The sequence below is a fragment of the Pinus tabuliformis genome, chromosome 1_2, assembly GCF_031772625.1.
Source record: "Pinus tabuliformis cultivar Carrire ecotype Pingquan chromosome 1_2, CPIR1, whole genome shotgun sequence".
In the NCBI taxonomy this organism is placed as follows: Eukaryota; Viridiplantae; Streptophyta; class Pinopsida; order Pinales; family Pinaceae; genus Pinus; species Pinus tabuliformis.
Window position 1 is genome coordinate 676,745,607 of NC_142298.1, and position 27,633 is coordinate 676,773,239.

Consider the following 27,633-nt stretch of genomic DNA (forward strand, 5'->3'; position numbering starts at 1 on the left):
ACAAGGTTGTATTATAAGAGATCTATTGCTTAAAATTCTATCAATAAAATTTCTACAACAAGTAGAGGGTTTTCCCAGATGGGTTCCCAAGATTTTTTTTGTTTTTGCTATCATGTGACTGTGTTTATTTTTGTTCTATTCCACTACATATTGGTAGAGAAATTTTGTGTCTTGGTGTTATAATTAGTTTCAGATTTGTTCATTCAAGCAATAGCAAAATTTTAAGGAAATTATACAATACCCTCACACATGACAAAATTAAATGAAAGCATTGGAATTCTCTCTATATAGTTGCTAATGTTGATATGGGGTGAATGTAATGTGAAAAATGTTGAAAAAGTTAAAAAATACAATTATGTACAATAGAGAACAATCTAGCCCTAAAATTAACAATTGGTGGCTAGTATGGGAAGATGAGATGCTTCCAAGGAATGGAAGTACCTCCCTCGCTAAGAGGGAGCATTGAATTTTTTTAGCTTGGGAGTTACTCCCACAAGTCCTTGGTGCTTGACTTGTGAGGAGAAAACCCACAAAAGGATTTGTTTGTGGGCAAAGTACCCAAGCCTTAGGGTTTTGACCCAAAGGAGTGGGCCTAAAACTAGGAAAATGAATTTATTTTGATTTTGGGTCATGTCGGCTCAGGTTGGCCAACAAGGCGAAGAGACATGACCATTGGGGTTTCCACCTCTTAAACAAGTATATATTGAAGGCCAATAGAGAGGCCAAGTCATAAGTTAAAAGGACACACTTGTGCAAGAGAGCAAGAGCCCTAATGAGAGCCATAGGGATATCTGTTCTATTCTAGCAAGGGAAAGGAACCACAACAAGAGACTATCTGTGTGAAAGATGTTGAAGTTTCTGTCTAAGCCACAGGAAGTAGTGCTGGGTACATTTTGTGCAAGGGGTAGCCTTAGGTACAGGGCCGAGGCTGGTTATAGTTTGGAGGAGGTCTGTTTAGGGATGGACTATGCCCTAGCCTTGGCTGCAACAAGAAGAGGACCAAAAGAGGTCTATTAGGGCTTGAAATAGCTTGACTGAAGCTGGACAATGGTAAAACAGATCAGGCTAAGGTCAGCTAAGGTAAGGCCAAGGCTGCTAGTGTTAGGCTGCAAGTCCAACGTTCATGAAGGAGGCTGCAGTTCAAAGTTGCAGGAAAGTGAGCCGCAGGGCCTTAGGAAGGAGGTCGTAGACCTTAGACTTGTATAACAGGCCGAGTTGTAGTAGAGCTTTGGAAGAAGGTCGAGGGTTGATGTGAATAAGCTTGGTTGAGTTGACGTCAAGAAAACCAATTATTAAGGGTTAAAGGGGAAAACTGTGAGGCAATAAAAGGAGTTTGTAGCATCAAAGGAAGGATAGCTACAATAAGCATTTTGAAAGAGGTTAAAAGGAGCTTATCTCTGTGTGAGCATTTTGAGGCAAAGGACAAAGAGGTTGAGAAGGCTGATTGTCAACAACTACATTGGACAAAGAGGACTAAAAGGGATGGTTGTCAAGAACTACAAACAACAAGTAAGTTGAGTGTTTTGTCTTTGTTTTGTGGGCATTTGAGGACTTGAAGGATAAGTCTTGAAGCCCTAGTTATAACAGTTAAAGGAAAGACTTGCATTTTGTTGTGTTATAGCATTTGTATCACGGTTCTAAAGGGCCATGATCCTTGGTACGAGAGCCCTGTTACCCACCATTTTGTGGGTGATATCCCTAGGAGAAACGTTTTTCTCCAAGATGGTCCTCAGTCAGTAGCTAGCAGCCCCTTGCAGCCACTGACTAGCTCATTGTGCCATTTCTCTGCCACCTAAGCCAACCATGTGGTCCCTCACCCATCTGCCATGATCGTATGTTTGAAGGTGGGCCTCCCGGACCTAAAGGTATGCCTTGTCATTTGGTAATTGAGTATTATAGTTTGCTTATCATGGACACTTTTGGGCATGGATTAATGGGGGGATTCAGCGGAAAGGATTGGTTAGGTCTGTGCTCTTGTCCCCTTGACCCCTTTTGGATATTAACCTTGGATTCTAGTCCCGTGGGATCTTTTTACTGACAATTTGGCTTTAGGGATAGTATTTCACGGGGAACCATGATTTTGGTTGCGTGGTCCCGCTTCCCCATCCCAATATATTACCCCATTTTCACTCATTATTACCCCATTCATCATTTATCCCGCCTGGGTCCACATTCCTCCACTGGGTCCACATGGGGTTAGTTCGCCCCTTCCCCTAGCCCACACCTTGGGTTAGGCTTGAAATGATGCCCCGAAGGTTGATACAGCTAAAAAGAAAAGAAAAAGCATAATTGGCCACATTGAATAGGAAAACGTACCACAAAATGCAAAAGATGGTTGGGACAAAAACATTTAGTACGTGGGCAAAAGCCAATACATGAGCTCTACCCCATCATCATGGCCATCACCCTGGTTCCTACAGGTTCTATGAGCGTCCTTCATCAAATAGGAACCCATGATTGTCCCAACCCCTGGTGGGCAATGAATCGCCCTATATTAAAAGAGGGTATCCACTGCTACATCTCATAAGTCATGCTCTTACCCCTTGAGCACTGAGCACTTAATCAAATAAAAATCATAAAAGGCAAAAGGCATATAAATAAGGGTGGAAAAATCAAGGCCGAGGCACCTCATGTACCATGATTGCTCCCTCCTATACATTATAAACCAAAATGTGGGCCTCCCTTTTATTAGCTACCCTTGCACCCCAGCATGTGGCCCAGGGCTGCCCCTTCTCATCCCCTACTTTGTTCACCTCGCTATCACATACCACCACATTTTAAAGGATGTACCCTGAACATATTATCCCCTTTAGAAGTAGAAACCACGTAATAGGACACTTGGTTAACCCCATTTGGAGTTTGGGGGACATTGGCACATTCCGAAGCCCATTATGGAAGGGCAGGCCATTATGAAGTCCCCACCTGTGGTCCATGGTTTGATCTTCCTATACGGGTTCCTAACCCTCTAGAGGGCTACATTGGCACATGTAGGGTGTGCATTGAGAGCCATGGGTCTCCACAGTAGTAGAAAGCACTCCATGGATCCCCGAGGATGTTTAGAAGTTGCTCGAGATTCACCTATTGGACGAGGAAGATGCACTTGGTTCACCTTTGCCCAGCCAGCCGCACAGCTGTACCATGCACTTGGTAGCTGACCCAGGACTTGTAGGATGATGTGGCATCACCTACACCATCATCAGAGCCCTTACAAATGATCTATAGGCATCTTCGACTCATTTGGAGACCCATGAGGTTATTATTATGCCGTCACACCCAGTGGGAGCACCACAGGTTTATTGTTTGGAGAACAAAGGGCCACCCCCTTGTCCATCACTTTTGAGAGTCCTATTCTTCATTATGGCACCTATGGACTTCATCAGGCCTCTTGGAAGGCCCTACGACATGTATTATTTATCATTTGACCTCTTAAGAGGCTAATTATTTCATTTGTGAGCTAGTTTGGTGGGCTTGTCACCAAAAGTTAGGTTATTAGCACATTATTTTATTTTTGGGGCTTCTGTAGGCCTAGGAGACTAATTTGAACTCCTCATTAGTGTATAAATACAAGTGAGATGAGTTCATTTGCTCATCATCACTTTGGATTGGATCTCTTCTCTCTCTTGAGAATTTCACACTTTTTCCTATAGGTTGAATTGGAGCTTTATGGATGAATTTTGATGTTTGGATTTGGTTTATCTTATCTTGGAGCTTCTCTATTGTCAAATTGTAGATGGTTGGATACGTTCTATTACATGTAAGTATATGCTTTTAATGCTATTCTTGTTTTACTTTGTCATATACATTGGATTGAGAATTTCACTATTTTTAGGGCTAATTGCTGCACGCATTTACTGCTTAAATTGTGGAATTTTGTCTCTATATAGTGTCTCTCAATGCATGCCATGTAATTTTGAATGAAATCTCCTAGGGATAATTCTATCAACGAATTCATCTTGATAAACCATCACCTTTTGCAAGTCGAAGTATAAAGCTGTAAGGTTGCTTCCCTTTACCCTAAAAGGCAAGCGAGGTAGTCTTAAGGCCTCTTTGGCTAAGAAACAAGGCCCTCATTCATATTTATCCTAGACTCCATTCTCCCAAGACTAAGGCACTGATCTGCCAAGAGGTGCTCACTCAAAAATCAACTCTTTTTCACCTTCTTTTAGGTCTAGCCAAGTTGGGTCACCTAGGGCATCATTTTCTTGACAAAGAAGCCCTCCAAAAAGTTCGTTCTCCTAGCCTCTCCTGTGTTGTTGTGTCCTCAAGGCCTCCTCCAATTTTGAAGCCATTCCGACAGTGGAGTTGTGAGATTGTTAGGATATTCCGACACATAGGATATAGTTAAGTTCAACTTGGTCTAGCATAGAGTTAGGTTAGAGTTAGGTAAAGTGTGTTTCTTTACCGTTGTACATTTTGTAACTTACAATCCAACGGTCACGATATGTAGTGATCCGACGGTTCACTCTCACCTCGGTATTACCGACACTTGATCCGTGGCTTGACACCCGATTGGTCCATGAGTTCTATTTAAAGCGCATGGAGGGTCATTGTTCGGGTAATCCGTGCATGAGAGAAGCTTATGTAAATTTTCATTCTTTGATTAATAAATTGTCTGTACCCACGTTGGGACAGGCCGTGGACTGTTTCCCTCCTTGCACTCTGAGGGTTTTAACCACGTCAAAAATACTGGTGTATTGATTTGAGATCTGGTTGTGAGCGGTGTCCTTTTGGTATTCTTTCTGAGGAACTTACCCTGTAAATTCCTACATGGTGTCAGAGCTATTTGAGGGCCGCGTCCGTTGGTGATCCAAATCTGAAGCCGGTAGAACTGCATGCGGCTGTCGTTTCCTAGATCTGCTGTTTCTGACTGCTTTCGGGCCGAGAGGACTGCTCTGTTGCGTTCGGAGCATCTGTTTCAGTGAGGAACCCCTTTCGTTTCACGCGAAAAGGTTTCCGGTAGCCCTAGCTGCGTCATTTTTCAGATCGGGAGGTATACAGTGTTTTTTTGCAGTTTACTGTCATTTTCTCTCTGCTTATTTCGGTTTCGGTTTATTTAGCCTTTTTTTTTCCCGGATCTATACCTTTCATTTCTGCGTATGCTCTTTGCCCTGCGACTCTGTGCGATCTGGGCAAATCAGAAACAGAAAGAAAGGATTTTTCTCATGCGTATGCTCTTTTCCCTGCACCTTAGTGTGATCTTGGAAAATCAGAAACATTGAGAAAAATATTTAGTTTTTCGGTTAAAAGCTAACTTTGAGATTTTTTTTTAAAATTCTAGTTTTTTGGCTAAAGCTAACTTTGAGCCGTAAGGTTCGTTTTTCTTTGCATATTCGTGTTGGGTTTTGTGTTTTGTGTTTTGTAGGGGAAAAGAGCCTTCCCAAGGCAAGCACGCAAATCGAGGCCCCCCCCCCCCCCCCCCCCCCCCCTCTCTCTCTCTCTCTCTCTCTCTCTCTCTCAAATATTTTGTATAGATCAATTGGTTCAAAGACTTTTTAAGAGAGTAGAGGTCTTGGGTTCAAGTCTCCATTTTTTGGGGGCGGATTTTTTCATTCCCGCACATTCGCGCACTTTGCCGGCAACGTCAACAATTTTTTTTCAAAAAGCCATAACTTCTTCATCCGGAAGCCTTTTTCAGAGCCGTTTTTTTTAAAACCGCCTATTTTTTCGAGATCTATCCATTGGACCACTTACTTTCAGCATCTTCAGCTTCAGTTTTTTTTCAAAAAATGGAAAGTCCATGCCAAGTCATTCTTGACAGCACTAACTACTTCCAATGGGTAGCCTACATGGGAGATTTACTTAGAAGTAAAGGTCTCTTCAGAATAGCCACAGACCAAGAGAAGAAACCCAAAGATGAAGACAAGGCCGAAAAATGGGAAAATAGACAAGATCAAGCACGTGGTTTGATAGGAATGTCTGTTTCTCCTGATCTTAGATTCCACATTGCAGAAATTGAAACTCCTCATGAAGCATTAGAAAAACTTGCTAAAGTTTTTGGGATTAAAAATGAAATTAGAGCCCATCAACTTGAGAATGAGTTGCTTACTTTGGATCCTAATAATTTTTCTTGCATTGAAGATTTCTTGTCCAAATTCAAGACCCTTAGATATCTCTTGGAAGGTGTTAAAGTTAAGAAAGAAGATGGTAACCTTATTTATTCCATCCTTACTAAGTTGGGACCAGCCTACTCTGTATTTGTTTCCACTTTCCATTCTACAAGGGAAGCTTTCATTTGTCAAGGCAAAGACTACAAACCCCCTTCCTTTGACTCCTTTTGTGATTCCTTAATAAGAGAACAAGAAAAACTCTTACACCTTGGTCTTCTTAATCTTGGAAACTCTTCCTCGAAAGCGTTAGCCGCCCAGCAGCAACCAAATTCAAAGAATCCTAAGAAGTCTTATCCTCAAAGGAATGGTCCTAAACCAACTCAGCCTCAAGATGAAAGATCATTTCAGCAAAATGACAAGACCAATAAAAACAAATGGAAGAGGACTGACAGACATTGTAACTTTTGTAATCGAGATGGCCACTTAGAATCTAAATGCTTTAAGAAGATGGAAGCCTTGGAAGCCGCAATGAAGAAACATAACATCCATCTGGAGCCTACTTCAACTTCAACTTCCGGAACGGCACTTTCTGCATGTCATCGTCAATCATCTCAGTCTGGTTATGCATTAAATGCATCTTCTTCTTCTTCTCATTCTCATGAGTGGCTCATTGATTCTGGAGCCTCTTGTCACATGGCCAAAAACCAAGCCATGTTTTCTTCTTTAAATGATTGTAACACCAAAAATATATATGTTGGTGATGATAGATCTCTTAATGTTGTAGGGACTGGAACTGTTCATCTAGACAATGGTCAGTTCAATGATGTATTATGTGTTCCAAACTTATCCTGCAACCTTCTATCTGTCTATCAGATAACTCATTCAGGTGAAGGTAAAATTGTTGAATTTTCACCTCATGATGTTGTAATCAAGGATCTAAAAGATCCTAAACAGATTCTAGCTACTGGTCTTGCTGATGATTCCAAAAGGTTGTATAAGTTTCACAACTTTGGGTCATCCCATCTTCCCTCAGTGTTTGTTGCTCATAATGATGAAGTGAGCAAACTTTGGCATGAGCGGTTTGGTCACTTAAACTATCGCTCCCTTCAGCATCTATGTAAAGAAAATATGGTGACAGGTCTTCCTATGGTATCTTGCAAAGATGGTGTTTGTTCCGGATGTGTACTCGGAAAACATCATCGGGACAGTTTTGACAAACGTGCCTCTTGGCACGCCTCAGCCCCTTTACAGCTTGTGCACAGTGATTTATGTGGTCCCCTTCCTGTTGCTTCATTCTCTGGCTGCAAGTACTTCTTAACTTTCATTGATGATTTCTCTAGACGCACTTGGGTATACTTCTTAAAACTCAAGAGCGAAGTATTTAGCACTTTTTTGGCCTTCAAAGCATTTGTTGAAAAACAATCTGGACATCAAATTCTTAAGCTAAGAACTGATAATGGTGGAGAATATGTTAAAAACGCATTCATCAACTTTTGCACCGAAAATGGAATTCAAATGCAACATACTGTTCCATACACTCCACAACAAAATGGTGTAGCTGAAAGGAAAAATCGCACCTTAAAGGAAATGGCTAATTGTATGCTGCAATCTAAAGGACTCAGTCTTAGTTTTTGGGCCGAAGCAATTAATTGTGCAAATTATATAATCAATCGCACTCCTACTAAGGTTCTAGAGAATATCACTCCAGAAGAAGCTTGGAGTTCCATTAAACCAGATGTAAGTCACTTTCGTGTTTTTGGAAGTGAAGCATGGGCCCATATTCCAGATGAAAAGCATAAAGCTTTAGAACCTAAGAGTGAGAAATGTACTTTTGTTGGATATTCTGGAGATGTAAAAGGTTATAGACTTATTCCATTTAAGTCCAAAAATGTTATCATTAGAAGAGATGTAAAATTTGATGAAAATAAATCGGCCTGCGAGCCTAGTCCGGCGGATGTGCCACCTCTTCCTATCTCTTCTATCTTTGAAAACATTTCTTCTTCTGATGATGAAAGCGAGGATGATAATCCTCCCCCACCTTCTCAGGATCCTCAACTTCCAAGATGGGTCCGTGCTACTCGGGATGCAGCAGGTGATCTTGCCGGTGATCCTACAGATCAGCGACGTACACGTTCTCAGTTTGAAAGAGCCTCTTCTTTACTGGCTCAAGCTCTAGTAAATCATGATCCTGACACTTTTACAGAAGCTTCAGGCCATCCACATTGGGAAGCAGCTATGAATGAAGAATATCATTCATTGATGACAAATGATACATGGGATCTTGTTCCTCTACCAAAGGGACGCAAACTTGTTAGATGCAAATGGGTTTACAGAACCAAGTATGGACCAGATGGGAAAGTTGATAAACATAAGGCTCGTCTAGTTGCTAAGGGCTTTTCACAGGTTGAAGGCATTGACTACACTGAAACCTTCTCTCCAGTTGCCAAAATGAACTCTATCCGCCTTGTTTTTTCCCTTGCTGCCTCTTTAAAATGGGAAGTCCATCAAATGGATGTTAAATCTGCCTTCTTGCATGGGGACTTGCAGGAAGAAATCTATATGGAACAACCCATTGGCTTCATACAAATAGACTCCAGCCTCGTTTGTCGACTTAAGAAATCCCTTTATGGCCTCAAACAAGCTCCTCGGGCTTGGTATGCCAAAATGGATAGCTTTCTTTTAGAATCTGGCTTTTCTAGGTGTCATTCTGACAATACTGTCTACACCAAGAAAGTGGGCAACTCTCTTATCATCCTTGTTCTTTATGTTGATGATCTTATTCTTACTGGTAGTGATCCCAACCTTATAAACCATGTGAAGTCCAAGCCCTATCTCCGAGATCAAACTTTGCCGTGGTATCTCCAAGGCTAGTGCCTCATAGGATCAATTTGACACTTTTAAGTGAAAATTCTTGCTTTGATCCTTTCCCCCTTCTTGTCTTGGTTAAGAACATCATTGGTTTCTAAATTCTCGCCTCTTAACCTGTGCTGGGTCCATTTGGTCCCGTGTGATCCTACTCCTTTGAAAAGACAATTCTTCAAGAACCGTTTGGGATACAAATTTCAATAAGAATTTTAGAGATTGGGAAACTCTTTCACAAGTTATATTCCCTAAACCTAACCCTCAAATCCCCACATCTTTCTCCTAGAAGACATTGTACCTTGTTTAGAAAGCAAGCAAGCTCCATTCTTGACCCTCTTCTGGGAAGGGATTGTTTGGGTCACTTTATATCCATTTGTTGATTTATCCTTCATGTGTGACTTCATTTATACTCGGTCTTCTCCCATCGGTGAAAGTTCGTAAATAGTAGGGAGCCTTAGCTAAGGTGATAGTGGGATGCCTAGAAGCACCCCTTCGAGGGGGATGCCTAGAAGCACCCCTTTTGGGGAGTCACGTCCCCCACACTTGGGAAACACACCCCTTGTGTCTCCTCATGACTCCGCAAAAGGGGTGCGTGGGGAAACGCACCCCTAGACGTTCCCCCATCCCGGGTGTGAGGGGTGCGTGCACCCGACCTTGGGGGATGCATCCCTTTGGAACACTGCTAAAAGGGGACTTTTCCCCCTAAATAAAATGTTTCCTTTAAACTCTATTAAAAATGATATTTACATGCTTTTAGAGCAGCTGCCATAGGCAAAACCAAACATCTAGAACACACCTAAGGGGCTACATCAAAAAAGATAACTATTCCCTCTGCCTAAATGGCTTACAAGCCTAAAAAGGAAACAATAGCCCAAGGCTAGACAACAGAAAGCAAATATCAAATGGAGTGACATATCGCATATTCTGAGGGTCATCATCATTGTGTTTCAATACCCACTCATTAACTGGTGGTGCATCAGCAGATGAGAAGAGTCCTATCCATTGCCTTTCTGCTGCTCGGTGTCCTCCATCAAGATGGCTGGGTCAAGCTGAGGGAGCTTGTCATTCTCATGTCAAGGAGGTGGTGACCATCTTTGACTCCCTTGGCTTCGATGTTCATTGTGTTCTCTAACCAAGAGGCTTTCTGTCAGATCTGTGAGAGCAAAGCTGAACCAGCCGGGGGATGAATCTTTAGGGGAACTAGTTTCATGTGCATGGTGCTGTCCCTAGTAAAGAAAGGATTTGCGATGGAATAGATGTCTATTTTCTTTTCAAATAATAAACTCTTTTATGTTTTTTTAACATACCAAAATTTTATTGAGTTGTTGCCAAGTGGTTAGACTCTTAGACTTTGGCATTCCGAGTCCATGTTGTGTGACATTTCCTCATGCATTGGAGGATTATTGTGATTTTATGATTTTCAATTTAATATGTAAGTAGGTGGTAAGTTGTTACTATCGTTGGTGTAAACTCTTGCAGTTACTAATGTTATTACTACTATAGGCTACTTTGGTCCTTGCAATCACTAAAGATATTTTGTTCTCTATTTCAATAATTAGCTTATTGTTTAAAAATGTTTGTGGTACTGTTTATTTTGATGACATGGTAGAGTATGTTACTGTTTGTGGTGGCAAAGTTGTTAGCATTATGATACAATTTGTGTGTCTCTTGTATTGCAGACCAGGAATAATGCCATTGCATGGAATCCAAGAGAACCTATGAATTTCACTGCAGTATGTGGTTCTCTTTCAAACTGACTTTAATTCCATTATATTTCTCCTCTTTGCTTTGCTATAATTATTTCTGCCTTGCAATTACTGAAATTTGTGAAAGTCTCGGTGCATGTGTACTTTCTTGGTATCTTGTTCAGAGTTCACTCGTGTGTAGGACAACCTCTTAGTATCATCAAACTCTAGATGGACCAAAATAACTATGCTGTAAAGTGATTTGTTTTAGTGTTACTTAAAAAAGGCGGTTTAATTTCTGAGGAGCTAAACCTAAACTTTTTTATATAATGTAGTGTAAGTTTCTTGTCTTCTGCTCTGATCACTACAGTTTGATTTTTTGTGACTGCAGGCTAATGAAGATTGCAACTGCTATAGCTATGATATGAGAAGAATGAATATTTCAACATGTGTGCACCAAGACCATGTTTCCGCTGTGTGAGTGTTCAGAATGACACTTTCTTTGCTGCAGTTTTCTGACATTTTAAAGTTTGGTTGGTATTTAAAGATTGATTCCTTTTTGTAGGATGGATATTGATTATTCTCCATCTGGTCGGGAGTTTGTGACGGGATCTTATGATAGAACAGTAATTCCTTTGCACATGACCAGCAATAGCTTTCCTCTTTTTGTAGCACAACAAATTTAGTCAAGTTTATGCCGTGCTGATATTTATGTGAAAATGTATTCCAAGTAATTATCTTATAACTTCTGCCGTGATGTTCCACACAGGTGAGAATATTCCCCTATAATGCAGGTCACAGCAGAGAAATCTACCATACGAAACGAATGCAAAGGTCATTACACAATCAGTTTCTTGTTATTTCCGTGTTTCTTTTTTTATCATAAAAAGTTTTTTTTAAAAATAATATACAAGGCTCCAAACAGATCTTATAGGCATGGTCTAAAAATGGCATGGTCTAAAAATGCTATGACTTCAACCTTCTGAAGTCATATTCCCTTGATCAGTTTTTCCTAAATTCCAGCTAAAAATTATTAGTATGGCAGATTTTTATTGTTGAAATTGCATAATATGGCTACAATAGGGGTTTTTGAGGGCGCTGAATCTGTTTTTGCAATAAAAATTGTAATTCCAACAACAAAAAATTGCAATTCCAGCAATTCTTTTATAGCTGGATTCTGGTGACAGCACCAAAAAATGTCGAAACTATAGAACATTTAGATTCCTTCCAAAGGAATTTGTGTCTATGGGAATGTTTGTCACTATTGGTAGGCCCCTTGAGACTGTAGGAATTTACAGGGTAAGTTCCTCAGAAAGAACACCAAAAGGACACCGCTCACAACCAGATCACAGATCAATACACCAGTATTTTTGACGTGGTTAAAACCCTCAAAGAGGGAAACAGTCCACGGCCTGCGCCAACGTGGCTACTACAGGCAATTTATTAATCAAAGAATGAAAATTTACATAAGCTTCTCTCATGCACGGATTACCCGAACAATGACCCTCCATGCGCTTTAAATAGAACTCATGGACCAATCGGGTGTCAAGCCACGGATCAAGTGTCGGTAATACCGAGGAGAGAGTGAACCGTCGGATCACTACATATCGTGACCGTCGGATTGTAAGTTACAAAATGTACAACGGTAAAGAAACACACTTTACCTAACTCTATACCTAACTCTATACTAGACCAAGTTGAACTTAACTATTTCCTATGTGTCGGAATATCCTAACATCCCTCCTTAAGAACAACTTGGGATAGGATTGAAGGATTTACAAATATGACACAATAGGAGAAGGAAGGAGGCACTAGAGCCTATCCCCCCTTAGTGACAACTTCCTGAACTCCAAGCATATATCGAAGTTTAGTGAACTTCGCCTCTGTGAGAGCCTTTGTGAAGATGTTTGCAACCTGATCATCTGTTGAACAATATTGCACTTCAAGAACATGGTCATGAATGAGCTTTCTGATGAAGTGCATGTGTAGTTCAATGTGTTTTCTGCGCTGATGCTGGACTGGATCTTTGCATAGCTGAATGGCACTTTGATTATCACACCAAAGTGTGGTTGGATGCTGCTGCTCAAAGCCAAACTCTGATAGGATCTGACGAAGCCACAAGGCTTCCTTACTAGCTTCCACGACACCACGATACTCTGCTTCTGCTGACGAAAGAGAAATGGCAGCCTGTTTCTTACAAGCCCATGTAATAGGTCCTGAACCAAGAGTGAAGAAATAACCGGCAGTAGACTTCCGATCATCAGGGTCACCAGCCCAATCAGAATCAGTGAAACCAACTAATAGAGGAGCTGCTTTGGCACTGTAATGAATCCCAAACTGTACTGTACCTCGAACATAACGAAGTATTCTTTTGGCTGCTTTCCAATGACTTTCACGGGGGTTTTGCATAAAACGAGCAACAAGGCCAACAGCAAAGGAAAGGTCAGGACGAGTATGGGTTAAATACAAGAGTTTTCCTACAAGTTGACGGTATAAGGTAGCATCAACTTCAGGAGAAGTACAAGAGACTGAAAGTTTGACTCCAGACTGAAAGGGAGAAGGGGCTGGCTTACAGTCTTCCATGTGAAAATGACGAAGAATATCACAAGCATACTTGGACTGGGAAAGGGAAATACCCTCCTTGGATTGCAAGACTTGAAGACCGAGAAAATAGTGTAAGTGTCCTAAGTCTGTCATTTCAAATTTCTTTTTAAGGCTGGACTTCACATGGTTTATAAGGTTGGGATCACTACCAGTAAGAATAAGATCATCAACATAAAGAACAAGGATGATAAGAGAGTTGCCCACTTTCTTGGTGTAGACAGTATTGTCAGAATAACACCTAGAAAAGCCAGATTCTAAAAGAAAGCTATCCATTTTGGCATACCAAGCCCGAGGAGCTTGCTTGAGACCATAAAGAGATTTCTTAAGTCGACATACAAGGCTGGAGTCTGTTTGGATGAAGCCAATGGGTTGTTCCATATAGATTTCTTCATGCAAGTCCCCATGCAAGAAGGCAGATTTAACATCCATCTGATGGACTTCCCATTTTAAAGAGGCAGCAAGGGAAAGAACAAGGTGGATAGAGTTCATTTTGGCAACAGGGGAGAAGGTTTCAGTGTAGTCAATGCCTTCAACCTGTGAAAAGCCCTTAGCAACAAGACGAGCTTTATGTTTATCAACTTTCCCATCTGGTCCATACTTGGTTCTGTAAACCCATTTACATCTAACAAGTTTGCGTCCCTTTGGTAGAGGAACAAGATCCCATGTATCATTTGCCAACAATGAATGATATTCTTCATTCATAGCTGCTTCCCAATGTGGATGGCCTGAAGCTTCTGCAAAAGTGTCAGGATCATGATTTACTAGAGCTTGAGCCAGTAAAGAAGAGGCTCTTTCAAACTGAGAACGTGTACGTCGCTGATCTGTAGGATCACCGGCAAGATCACCTGCTGCATCCCGAGTAGCACGGACCCATCTTGGAAGTTGAGGATCCTGAGAAGGTGGGGGAGGATTGTCATCCTCACTTTCATCATCTGAAGAAGAAATGTTTTCAAAAGTAGAAGAGATAGGAAGAGGAGGCACATCCGCCAGACTAGGCTCGCAGGCCGATTTATTTTCATCAAATTTTACATCTCTTCTAATGATAACATTTTTGGACTTAAATGGAATAAGTCTATAACCTTTTACATCTTCAGAATATCCAACAAAAGTACATTTCTCACTCTTAGGTTCTAAAGCTTTATGCTTTTCATCTGGAATATGGGCCCATGCTTCACTTCCAAAAACACGAAAGTGACTTACATCTGGTTTAATGGAACTCCAAGCTTCTTCTGGAGTGATATTCTTTAGAACCTTAGTAGGAGTGCGATTGATTATATAATTTGCACAATTAATTGCTTCGGCCCAAAAACTAAGACTGAGTCCTTTAGATTGCAGCATACAATTAGCCATTTCCTTTAAGGTGCGATTTTTCCTTTCAGCTACACCATTTTGTTGTGGAGTGTATGGAACAGTATGTTGCATTTGAATTCCATTTTCAGTGCAAAAGTTGATGAATGTGTTTTTAACATATTCTCCACCATTATCAGTTCTTAGCTTAAGAATTTGATGTCCAGATTGTTTTTCAACAAAGGCTTTGAAGGCCAAAAATGTGTTAAATACTTCGCTCTTGAGTTTTAAGAAGTATACCCAAGTGCGTCTGGAGAAATCATCAATGAAAGTTAAGAAATACTTGCAGCCAGAGAATGAAGCAACAGGAAGTGGACCACATAAATCACTGTGCACAAGCTGTAAAGGGGCTGAGGCGTGCCAAGAGGCACGTTTTTCAAAACTGTCTCGATGATGTTTTCCGAGTACACATCTGGAACAAACACCATCTCTGCAAGATACCATAGGAAGACCTGTCACCATATTTTCTTTACATAGATGCTGAAGGGAGCGATAGTTTAAGTGACCAAATCGCTCATGCCAAAGTTTGCTCACTTCATCATTATGAGCAACAAATACTGAGGGAAGGTTTGATGACCCAAAGTTGTGAAACTTATACAACCTTGTGGAATCATCAACAATACCAGTAGCTAGAATCTGTTTAGGATCTCTCAGATCCTTGATTACAACATCATGAGGTGAAAATTCAACAATTTTACCTTCACCTGAATGAGTTATCTGATATACAGATAGAAGGTTGCAGGATAAGGTTGGAACACATAATACATCATTAAACTGACCATTGTCTAGATGAACAGTTCCAGTCCCTACAACATTAAGAGATCTATCATCAACAACATATATATTTTTGGAGTTACAATCATTTAAAGAAGAAAACATGGCTTGGTTTTTGGCCATGTGATAAGAGGCTCCAGAATCAATGAGCCACTCATGAGAATGAGAAGAAGAAGATACATTTAATGCATAACCAGACTGAGATGATTGACAACGACATGCAGAAAGTGCCATTCCTGAAGATGAAGTTGAAGTTGAAGTTGAAGAATGCTCCACATGGATGTTATGTTTTTTCATTGCGGCTTCCAAGGCTTCCATCTTCTTAAAGCATTTATATTCTAAGTGGCCATCTCGATTACAAAAGTTACAATGTCTATCAGTCTTCTTCCATTTGTTTTTATTGGTCTTATCATTTTGCTGAAATGATCTTTCATTTTGAGGCTGAGTTTGCTTAGGACCCTTGTTTGGTTTAGGACCATTCTTTTTAGGATATGACTTCTTAGGATTCTTTGAATTTGGTTGCTGTTGGGCGGCTAACGCTTTCTTGGAAGAGTTTCCAAGATTAAGAAGACCAAGGTGTAAGAGTTTTTCTTGTTCTCTTATTAAAGAATCACAAAAAGAGTCAAAGGAAGGGGCCTTGTAGTCTTTTCCTTGACAAATGAAAGCTTCCCTTGTAGAATGGAAGGTGGAAACAAATACAAGATGGAATAAATAAGGTTACTATCTTCTTTCTTAACCTTAACACTTTCCAAGAGATATCTAAGGGTCTTGAATTTGGACAAGAAATCTTCAATGCAAGAAAAATTATTAGGATCCAATGTAAGCAACTCATTTTCAAGTTGATGGGCTCTAATTTCATTTTTAATCCCAAAAACTTTAGTGATTTGTTCCAATGCTTCATGAGGAGTTTCAAGTTCTGCAATATGGAATCTAAGATCAGGAGAAATAGACATCCCTATCAAACCACGTGCTTGATCTTGTCTATTTTCCCATTTTGCAGCCTTGTCTTCATCTTTTGGTTTCTTCTCTTGGCCTGTGGCTATTCTGTAGAGACCTTTAATTCTAAGTAAATCTTCCATGTAGGATATCCATTGGAAGTAGTTAGTGCTGTCAAGAATGACTTGGCATGGACTTTCCATTTTTAAAAAAAACTGAAGCTGAAGATGCTGAAAGTAAGTGTTCCAATGGATAGATCTCGAAAAATTAGGCTGTTTTAAAAAAAACGGCTCTGAAAAGGGCTTCCGGATGAAGAAGTTATGGCTTTTTGAAAAAAAATTGTTGAAGTTGCCGACAAAGTGCGCGAATGAAATAATCCGCCCCCACAAAATGGAGACTTGAACCCAAGACCTCTACTCTCTTAAAATAGCTTTGAACCAATTGATCTATACAAAAAATTTGAGAGAGAGAGAGAGAGAGAGAGAGAGAGAGAGGGGGGGGGGGCCTTGGTTTGCGTGCTTGCCTTGAGAAAGCTCTTTTTCCCTACAAAACACAAAACACAAAACCCAACACGGACATGCAAAGAAAACGAACCTTATGGCTCGAAGTTAGCTTTAGCCAAAAAACTAGATATTTTCAAAAATGAACCTTGCGGCTCAAAGTTAGCTTTAGCCGAAAAACTAAATATTTTTCTCAATGTTTCTGATTTTCCGAGATCACACTAAGGTGCAGGGAAAAGAGCATACGCATGAGAAAAATCCTTCTTTTGTTTCTGATTTGCCCAGATCGCACAGAGTCGCAGGGCAAAGAGCATACGCAGAAATGAAAGGTATAGATCCAGTTAAAAAAAAAGCTAAATAAACCGAAACTGAAATAAGCAGAGAGAAAATAACAGTAAACTGCAAATAAAGACTGTATACCTCCAGATCTTAAAAATGACGCAGCTAGGGCTACCAAAAACCTTTTCGCGTGAAACGAAAGGGGTTCCTCACTGGAACAGATGCTCCGAACACAACAGAGCAGTCCTCTCGGCCCGAAAGCAGTCAGAAACAACAGATCTAGGAAACGGCAGTTGGATGTAGTTCTACCGGCTTCAAATTTGGATCACCAACGGACGCGGCCCTCAAATAGCTCTGATACCATGTAGGAATTTACAGGGTAAGTTCCTCAGAAAGAGCACCAAAAGGACACCGCTCACAACCAGATCACAGATCAATACACCAGTATTTTTGACGTGGTTAAAACCCTCAAAGAGGGAAACATTCCACGGCCTGCGCCAACGTGGCTACTACAGGCAATTTATTAATCAAAGAATGAAAATTTACATAAGCTTCTCTCATGCACGGATTACCCGAACAATGACCCTCCATGCGCTTTAAATAGAACTCATGGACCAATCGGGTGTCAAGCCACGGATCAAGTGTCGGTAATACCGAAGAGAGAGTGAACCGTCGGATCACTACATATCGTGACCGTCGGATTGTAAGTTACAAAATGTACAACGGTAAAGAAACACACTTTACCTAACTCTATACTAGACCAAGTTGAACTTAACTATTTCCTATGTGTCGGAATATCCTAACAGAGACAGATTATGAATTTACATTCCTCTTTCCCATGTTTGTCATTATTTTACAGTTTGAAACCCAGAGTCAATAAAAAACTCTCTTGGCATCTACAAGGACATAGCTTTTAGCTTTCTGCCTTTCTTTCTTGGGCCACTACTTAGGAGCTTTGTAATCAGAAAGTTTGATACCCCGCTGGACCTGTGCCACTCATTCATTGTGTCCTCCTTGTTTTCATCCAACATTTCTTGATCCTCCTCTTACCTTAAAGTTTGTTGCAAAGATTCTTTTAGTGCTTCCTTGTCAGAGAGAAAAGTTTGTCTCTCCAAATTCTGAAACTAGAAATATCTCTGAATTTTTAGGATGTTCCTCCCTCTCACCTGTACTCTTGCTTGGGCTCGTCGAGAGCCTGAAACAGTTTGCAGTTGCACAAGATCTAACGGCAGTCCTTTTTATAGATGAGCATGAGGGCTTCTAAACTTGAAGTAGTAGTTTCTTTAGCAGGTCTCTTCTCTGAAGATTTCTGAATTATCTATCAGATGACATCTGGAGTTTTGGGCATGAACGAGGAATCTGCCTATACTTGAGAGCACTCCTGATTTGCAGACAGCCCCAAACTTCCAAACTTGAAATAGTAGTTTCTTTAGCAGGTCTCTTCTCTGCCGATTTCTGAATTATATAACAGATGATATCTGGAGTTTTGGGCATGAACGAACAATCTGCCTATATTTGAGACAGGTCCTACATTTGGACCCAAATATTCTCGTGGTCCAGATGTTGCTCCAAAATATAATCCAGAAACTTTAGTTAGATGAAAGCTGCAAGGCTTGTTCAAGTCAACATCTACACAAATTCTTGATAAGTTTAAATTTGTGATCTCTGTAGTGTTTTTTGAGGCCATTAGAGAGAAAGCCCGGAGTTTTCCCTACTAATTTGGAGTCTGGGTACTGAAGTGTGCCCACAATCAAGAGTTAGGGTAGGTAGCCTTATTGATACTCGGGGGTTAAAGGAGGGTGTTTCTGAGGGTGAACCCTACTTTCCAGTGCTTTATAAACAGGCCTTCTTTCCCAATCATCAGAGGACTCCCATTTAAAGGCCATGTCCCTATCTCTGGGATCATAAAGCGCCAAGAGATAACCTGTTGGCGTTGGTTGAACAATCACACCATTCTGAACTTTCCAGTCCATTATTCACTCTGCTATTGTTTCAGTTGAAGTCCAAAAAATGCAAATACTCACGAGATGACACATCAAGGATTTTCCTTGATATGATCTGACAGTGGATCTAGCTTAATGATGAGATCTGGGGATTCTGAAAGTTGGAACAATCCATTTTCTTGGGGGGGTAGGGAAAATTTTTGCCTCTCTTTCCAATAACAAGGTCAGATTCTCAATGGAGAAAGTAAATGGAAAACCTTGTGGTTCTTTGAAATCCGTTTTCTCTCCCTTCTGGCAGTGCTAAGGCCATCCAGCAAGAGATGGACAGATGAGATCCTCCACATGGCCTGAAGCTACAAAGAGAAAAAATAGAGGTATAAAGTTTAAACTCAAAGTGCTTCTTCACAGAGGAGACCCACGGAAGAACAGAATGCACAAGTCACCTACAGAATCAAAACCCAGATAAATAGGCTATAACCATTCTTGCTTAGGCCTGAAGCCTGCTTCTGCCATTGAAATTCTCAGCTGCTTCCATCCATTTTTTATGGTCCACTCCTTTTTCTTGGTTAATAATATAATATCAATTGAATAAAATCATTTTCTGAACATGTAATGGCCCATTCCCATTTGCTTTCTAATTTTTGGGCAGTTTAATTATTTGTACAGTAACTGTAAGTTATATTTCATAATTGGTAGGTGAAATCAGTTCAGGTCTGTTCTTTCAGTTGCCTATAAAATTTGAAATGTTCAAGCTGTTAGCATTATTTTAGACTTGGCTATGTTTGAATCAGTATAAGCAGGCAATAATTATAATGCTTTTTTTTGGAAGAGAATACTGAGTCTAATCACCAGCGACTTTCATTTGTTTGGATTTTGCAGGGTGTTTTGTGTGAAATTTAGTGGTGATGCGACTTATGTTGTCTCTGGAAGTGATGATGCTAATATTCGCCTGTGGAAAGCTAAAGCATCAGAGCAGTTAGGAGTGGTAGGCATCTTATCATTACTCTTTCTCGATTTATTTTCTGTTCTTGTTTTGTTTTGGGTGCATCCTTGTTGTAAATAGCATGTTTTCAGTCTCCCAGGAGATCTCACTCTGTCAGACTTGCTTGTTATTTGTTTCAAAAGACTAAATTTTTGGAACTGAAAGACTGAGTGCTTCTGTGCTGGCCCTTGGAGATTCCTGAAGATGGTATAAAAATTAATTAGAGTAATAGCAGATGTACAGTTGGAACACTGATTAAGGAGGCACCGTCGACCAATGTTTTTGGGTTAAAGCAAGCTTTGAAAATCGCATTGGTAGAAGAAACATAAGCTTGCAGGTAAAACCCTTGACCCCCTAAGCGGCGAGCCTTACTGTTCGGTATTGACATCTCATAAACTCCACACTGTAAATAGCGCTGGCTTCAGAGGTCCACTGACCATTGCAGTCTATCAACTGTGTATTCATATTTCTCATATAACCATTGAGTACTTGTTATGGCTATATATCTAGACTAGGAAACAGAGCTATTCATGGCAAGTGTTTCTCCGTGTAATAATCCCTATGGGCCTCACAGCAGCAGACTCATACAGCTGGCAATTTATGCACAGGAGAAGTGGAGCTTCAAGAACTGAGCATGAGCTGTAGCACTACTCTATTACATGCAGCTTTGAGTTGACTCCTCTGTGCATCAATGTCTTATCCAATGCATCTTCAGTAATATCTTCAAATTGACAGACCAATAGTAGAAAAACCACTACTGTAGACACACAGCAGCACACACTAAACCAACATGCTATACTGATCTCTTCATGATCCTGGGCCCTCCGATGAGGAAGTCAGGGCCAGACCTGCTCTGATACCATGATAATTTCAGGAGAGTAGATCTTATTGCGCATTAAAATTGTGCTGAGAACTCTCTATATTAATCAAATAATGTTACACATATAAATACAAGCAGCTATGTCTCAAGATAGACAAACTAGCTTGGACAGATAATTTCTTGGTTGAGTGAATATCTAACCACACACCAATCTAGGAGATTAAATAGTTGCAGAAAATCTCTCAACCAACTAGGCCTCAACAACCTCCTAAGTAATAGGAACAGACTTCTGTAAAGATTAGAACTCTACCACTAATTTATTCTGGTGAGGCTAGAACTATAACAATAATAACCAATAATTCAACAGTAATCAAATATATGATCACACCCAAAAGACAAGGAGTTATATATTCCAAAACGCTGGAGTCGATATACCTCAAAATAGCTGTTTAAATGTTAAACACCAAATCTCCCAAGACATCTCTTAGGCTTAAAGAGAATCATAAAAGCTAAAGCAATTAACAGGCTATGGAAGTTCAAGGCAAATAAATAGAAGAAAACTGCTATGCTATATGAATTTTAGAAATCCTATTATAGAATCTGTTATTTGCAGGAAAGTAAGGATGAGCATTAACGAAGGATCAATAGTCTTGGTAGAGAAACTGACACGAGCAAATCTGAGTTCTCGGCAAGAGTGCGCATGAAAAGTATGTACCTAGAATACAAGATGGAAGTGTAATATCTTGCTCATGTCAACATTTGATGCAGTAACAACTAACAAGTGCATGGATGCGGCAAACTCAGTTCAACAACTTGAAGATTTCATGGTAGAAATCTTAAACCAGAAATAAAAATATTATTGAAACATACTAATCTCACTTGAAAAGGTCCTAATGGACGTGAAGAAAAAGCCTAGTTATCTTGTGACTCTAGAATATCTCAAATCTTTTGAGGTTTCTGATATGGCATAGTTGAAGTTGCCACCTCTCAGTGAAAATGTCTTCCAGGTTTCATTTTTTTATCATTTCTCAAAATTCATTTATGAATTTTTGTAACCGAGGTTGGACATTTTTACATCATGAAATTGGATCTGCAGCTTCTCCCAAGAGAGCGCAAAAGGCACGAATATCTAGATGCTGTAAAGGAACGTTTTAAGCATCTTCCAGAAATTAAACGCATTGAGAGGTATGTTGCTTAGATACAGTAGATCATATTACAAAGATTGGTCTTAAATCGTATGTACTAATAAGTGACTGACTTGACAGACATCGACACCTACCAAAGCCTATATACAAAGCAGCACTTCTACGGCATACTGTAAATGCTGCAGCAAAGAGGAAAGAGGAGCGTAAGAGAGCGCACAGTGCTCCTGGATCTGTGGTCACTGATCCTCTTCGGAAAAAGCGAATTGTAGCTCAATTGGAGTGAATATCTAATTCTAGCACACCAATGCAGGTTATACTATGTATTGGAGTGAAAATTTAATTATAGCACGCCAATGCAGGTTATACTATGTATTGGAGTGAAAATTTAATTATAGCAAGCCAATGCAGGTTATACTATGTATTCAACATATGTTATTGGGCAATCGTTATTGCTTTTACCTATGGCCAGCTCACTGTCTGCCAATTTGAATTTAGTGTAACTATATGTACCTTACAGTCTCGCAGCGTAGAATTTTAATTTTCCTTGCATGTTCATTGAATTTTGACCCTTGCCTACAGGAAAATGACAGTTAATGCCATCCAAAAGTTACCGGCACTGTAAATTAAAAAAAATCAAAATTGGAGCTTTATAGAAATCATGGAAATTTATTTTCCGATGGCAAAGCGAATCCCGCTCTTTCATTATTGAAATGTCATAGCATGTCTCAATTTTGTTTGGAGTGAACATCACCACAACTTTCTGAAAGGCTGCAAGCCTTGCTCAGGTTGAGGAGAAGTACTATTGGGTTAAAATAATGAACTAAATGATCGTTTTAAAGGAAAATGGTAGGCAGCTGCACGCAATCGCACGCTAAATGTGTATATGACATTTTTGTCATTTGTTTGTCCTGCATGAATGTGGTACTTCATGTTGCTCATGTACTTTTGTTTTTGGTGAAGAAAGTCACAGTGGACTTGGGTAGTGCAGAGTTTGATGCAATGTTCCACCAAAAGTTTCGACAATGTTGGGGTCTCTCTGTACATGTGGAGACACACTACACAAGTATCAGAGGGATGGCAGTGTCCCCAGTATAGACGCCCTCAAATATTAAAGTGATAGTTTAAAAGAAATAAAATATAAAAAATATTAGCATATTTTAATATATAATATAGTAGCAGCTATGTTCCGAGTGGCTATCACATAAATTGGATATTGGTATTGAAACTAGAAAATAATTGTGTTCCTCATTGTAAAATCATCAATATATTAATAAAACTGAAGCACAATGATATGCCATATAGTTATATCTAATCGTCATTTAAACAATATGTTAATGTTGTCACAGCCAAAAAAGGAATAAGAAAATCAAGTTGCTAGTTATGTTTAATCCAGTGTTCCACGGGGACGCGTCCCCCAGGGTGGGGTGCGCGCACCCCTCGCACCCCACGCACCCGGGACGGGGAGACTCTCGGGGGTGCGTTTCCCCACGTCCCCCTTTTGGGGAGACTCGGGGAGACGCAAGGGGGTGCGTTTCCCCAATGTGGGAGACTCGACTCCCCGAAAGGGGTACTTCTGGGCGTCCCCCCTTCATTTTTGTCTAATTACCCTTTATAAACCAAAAAAAAAATTAAAAAAAATGAAAATTAATTTATGAAAAAAACATAAAAAATAAAAATAGACTAAATTAACAATTACAAATAAAAATTACATGAACAAGTTAGGGTTAACTCCACTTTTCAAGTTTTCATTCTGCCGCCATTCATTATGCTCTTACCTCAACGCATTTTTTTCTTCCATCTGCTCTCACTGCGCCCACGAGAGCTTCAGCACATCCTCACTCTTCTCCACGCAGCGGCTTGCTGTTAGCACTTAGCAGTCGCTGCCCAACAGGTGTTGGCAAAACAGAATTAGCTAAGGCTCTTGCATCCTATTTATTTAATACTGATGAAGCTCTAGTGAGGATTGACATGAGTGAATACATGGAGAAGCATGCAGTTTCAAGGCTGATTGGAGCACCACCAGGGTATGTGGGTTATGAAGAAGGGGGACAGTTGACTGAGTCTATACGTAGAAGGCCTTATGCAGTTATTCTGTTTGATGAAATTGAGAAGGCACATACAGATGCCTTCAATATTCTACTTTAGATTTTAGATGACGGAAGGGTAACTGATTCTCAGGGTCGAACTGTAAGCTTCACCAACACTGTCATTATTATGACTTCAAACATTGGTTCTCAGTACATTCTAAGTAGGCTTGATGATGAACCTGGCTCAAAAGAGGAACTGTATGAGAGAATGAAGAACAGGGTTATGGAAGTGGCTCAAACGACATTCCGCCCTGAGTTCATGAATCACATTGATGAGTATATTGTTTTCCAACCTCTAGACCGTGAACAAATTAAGAGCATTGTAAGATTACAGGTATGTGGTTCATCTATCGTCATTCTTTTAGTGAAAACCAAAGCGAAATAGCGGAGGTTGGTCAGATATATTAGAAGTTAATTTATTTATAACTTTTTGATTTAATCATATAGAAACAACTGTTTGGAATATATGTTAGTTTCAGTTATTATTTTGGTTTTCAATGTAAATTATAGAATGATGATTGATGAATGATAATTGAAATGGATCAATGTACATTGTATTTGAATATTTGAATTTCATATTGAATTTTATTATTGAATCTTATGGTATTGAATCTTGATGAATTAGCATTATTGAACAATGAATATGAACATGAAAATTTCAAAATTATATACATATATATAAATTTATAATATATATAATTAAAAATTATATTATATATACCTCGACGTCTCCCCGTCTCCCCTAAATTTCCCTAAAATTTCAGGGTTCTCCCACACGTCCCCTTTGTGCGTCTCCCCGCACCCGCGTCTCCCCATCCCGGAGACTTGGTGGAACATTGGTTTAATCATTTTATACCTGGTTCTTTGCATTTATCTGCTATGGGAAATTATCAATATCATCGATGGGAATCTGAAAACGGTTGAATGCCATTTCAAATCTAATCAGTTTAATTTTTTTATGAAGGAAATGGAAAAACATTAATGCTTTGTATGTTTTCACTGAAAATATTTCTACTGTCCCTGAGATGAACTTGGGATATGCTAGAATATCCTTGTTCACATTTTTAAAAGCCAACGTACATCTCCTTAATTTGGTCAGCATTGACAAAATAGAGGGTTAGGGTTCTAGAGCGAAGAAAAACATTTAATTTTTCTTGTCAAGAAAGTGGGAAACAATTGATTCTTTATGTTTTCACTGAAAGTATGCTTGCTGTTCCTGAAATGTGTTTGGAATTAGTTAGAAAATCTTTATTTTCTATATTTTTGTCTTTGTAAGCTGCTGCTTCCTAAAAATCCAGCCTAAATCTTCTTAACGTGTTCATACAAATGTGTGCTAGATGAAGACCAGTAAAAGCTGGGGTTTTAGAGGGTTATATAGAGAAAAAGGCAAATTGTGTATCCTCATTGGGTGCATCCTAGGCTGCCCCAATTATCAGGAGGGTACCATTTCTTCAGGGAATGTGGAATGCATGTGATACCACAGATGGTAGTGGAATTCTTTGCTGAAACCCCTAACTTTGGGGAGCATGGGTAATGTAGGGTATGCATCTCAATCCATGGGGACCCACCCTTGTGGAACAAGGATTTAATGTAGGGTTAAAAGGGTTTTGATGTAGCACTAAAAGGGTTATCCATTAATGGTGTATTTTTTGTTTTTGCTGTTGGATTAGGCTGCAAAACAACGTAGGGGACAATTACTTGAGATGTATGCATCCATTAGATTGATTGATGGAGAAATTTCGGCTAATCAATCAAAAAATATTTTGGCAATATGCTACGTAAAAAGTTCAATCTCTTGAAGAGTTGGGCCTGCTACAAGTGAGTTTTGTAGACTTTCATAGACAAATAAGATGAAATGGAGGATAGGGTTTGAAGTAGGTGAGTATTATATTTTTATTTTGGTTAATTATTCAATTTCCAGAAAAAGCAATTTTTGAGCAAGCCGCTCTAATGAGTGTATAATTATTTAATATACAAATTAATTTTGCTAGCATCATGAAGAGTTTATGTAGATTAAGGTTAAAGGTACTTTGCATATATAATATATTTACCTTCATGAATAATGTTTCATCACAAATGATAGTAGAGTTTTCTTGGAATATTGAGTGTCAACTAAAGACGGTGTGTGTGCGAGAGAGAATAATATTCTGTTTCAAATGATAATATGATTTGATAAAGATAGATTTAACACTATTGTGCGAGAGAGAATAATATTCTGTTTCAAATGATAATATGATTTGATAAAGATAGATTTAACACTATTTTAAATTTGAATAAACCTAATTAGAGAGAACATCAAATCTGTTACTAATAAACTAAGAATTATTTTTGGCATTGAAGTTAGAATTTATTTAACTAAGAAACTAGTACAATATTTTCTTTTATTTTTGGCATTGAAGCTAGAATTTATTTAGCTAAGAAACTAGTACAATATTTTCTTTTATTTTTGGCATTGAAGTTAGAATTTATTTAACTAAGAAACTAGTACAATATTTCTTTTATTTTTGGCATTGAAGTTAGAATTTGTTTATCAATTCGCATAATTATATTCAAGTTATGTGATTATGGTGATTTTTGTTGGTTTTCATCATCTCGCATAATGAACTTAGGGCAATTGAAAAATATTTGTTCAACATACACAACTTGTTTCTTGAAATTCCAAGAATTTCACATTTGACCATATGTTGAAACAATTCCAAGAATTTCACATTTGACCATATGTTAATTTCAAGAGATTAATAATATATTACCTACAATATTTTCTTTTTTTGAGATGCGAAAAACACTTTTGTTTGATCTTTATGAAGGCATGAAACCAAACTTTGTGTAACATATGTACAATACCCACTTGACATTCTAAAATTTCATGGGATTTGAATTTTAGACTTTTGGTTTTAATTTATCCATTCTCCAAGAGGAGATCCATATGTTACATGCAAAAGATTAATATATCTATAGAATTTCTTACAATGGGGATGGGAAAACTAAAGAGTATTTAAACAAGTGCTACATAGTAGCTAGTACATGCTGCTGAGTTTAAATATAGTTGAATTGGAGTCTGGAATGCTACCAGATTGCAAGCTAATCAATTAAAGCCTTGATGACAAAATATATATGAAAGTGAAAATGGTGTGCTAAATGGTGCTTTTTGGTGAGCACACTAACTCATTGGTTGTAATGAAGCTATATAACTTTATTTCTTATGCAATGTTTCATTCAAATAGATATGGAGAAACTTAGTTTCAATTGAATGAGATTAACGTTACAAATTAAATTTTATTAATACTATAACATTATAAATAAAATTTTATTATCTTTAGTATTATTTTAATTTATTTATAGCTAGTGCGTGTCGTTTAGTTTAAATATAGCTAAATTCAAATAAGAAACAACAAAGAACTAAAATTGCATATATCCCATCTTGTAACAACAAAACAATTGCATTTAGGCTAAGCGATGTATTTATTATCTTTATTCTTTTATGCGCACTTGATGTTAGTAAATGAAATATTTTAATAAAGATTTTCTCAAGCATCCTATCATTAAATGTAGTTGTTATAATTTTGGATATAGTTGCATTGTGAACTTGGTTTGTTTCTCAAGTTATCACTTTTCGTATATC

General features: G+C 39.0%; 1 protein-coding gene across 4 annotated transcripts in view; it reads left to right on the forward strand.

Annotated features, from left to right (window-relative positions):
• Window positions 1–26,004, forward strand: part of LOC149207494 (uncharacterized) — a 177,715-nt gene extending 151,711 nt beyond the window's left edge. For 2 of the 4 annotated variants that reach the window (XM_089395738.1, XM_089395737.1), the window contains exons 12-18: window positions 10,589–10,642; window positions 10,986–11,071; window positions 11,160–11,220; window positions 11,364–11,428; window positions 19,857–19,962; window positions 21,876–21,964; window positions 22,045–22,479. In XM_089395738.1, coding sequence (XP_089251864.1) covers window positions 10,589–10,642; window positions 10,986–11,071; window positions 11,160–11,220; window positions 11,364–11,428; window positions 19,857–19,962; window positions 21,876–21,964; window positions 22,045–22,207 — 624 coding nt within the window. In that variant the 3' untranslated portion in view covers window positions 22,208–22,479. Of the gene's footprint in view, window positions 1–10,588; window positions 10,643–10,985; window positions 11,072–11,159; window positions 11,221–11,363; window positions 11,429–19,856; window positions 19,963–21,875; window positions 21,965–22,044; window positions 22,480–25,348 lie in introns of those variants that run through there. The other 2 variants (XR_016252636.1, XM_089395739.1) reach the window with 2 other exon arrangements.
• Window positions 26,005–27,633: the final 1,629 nt, after the last annotated feature.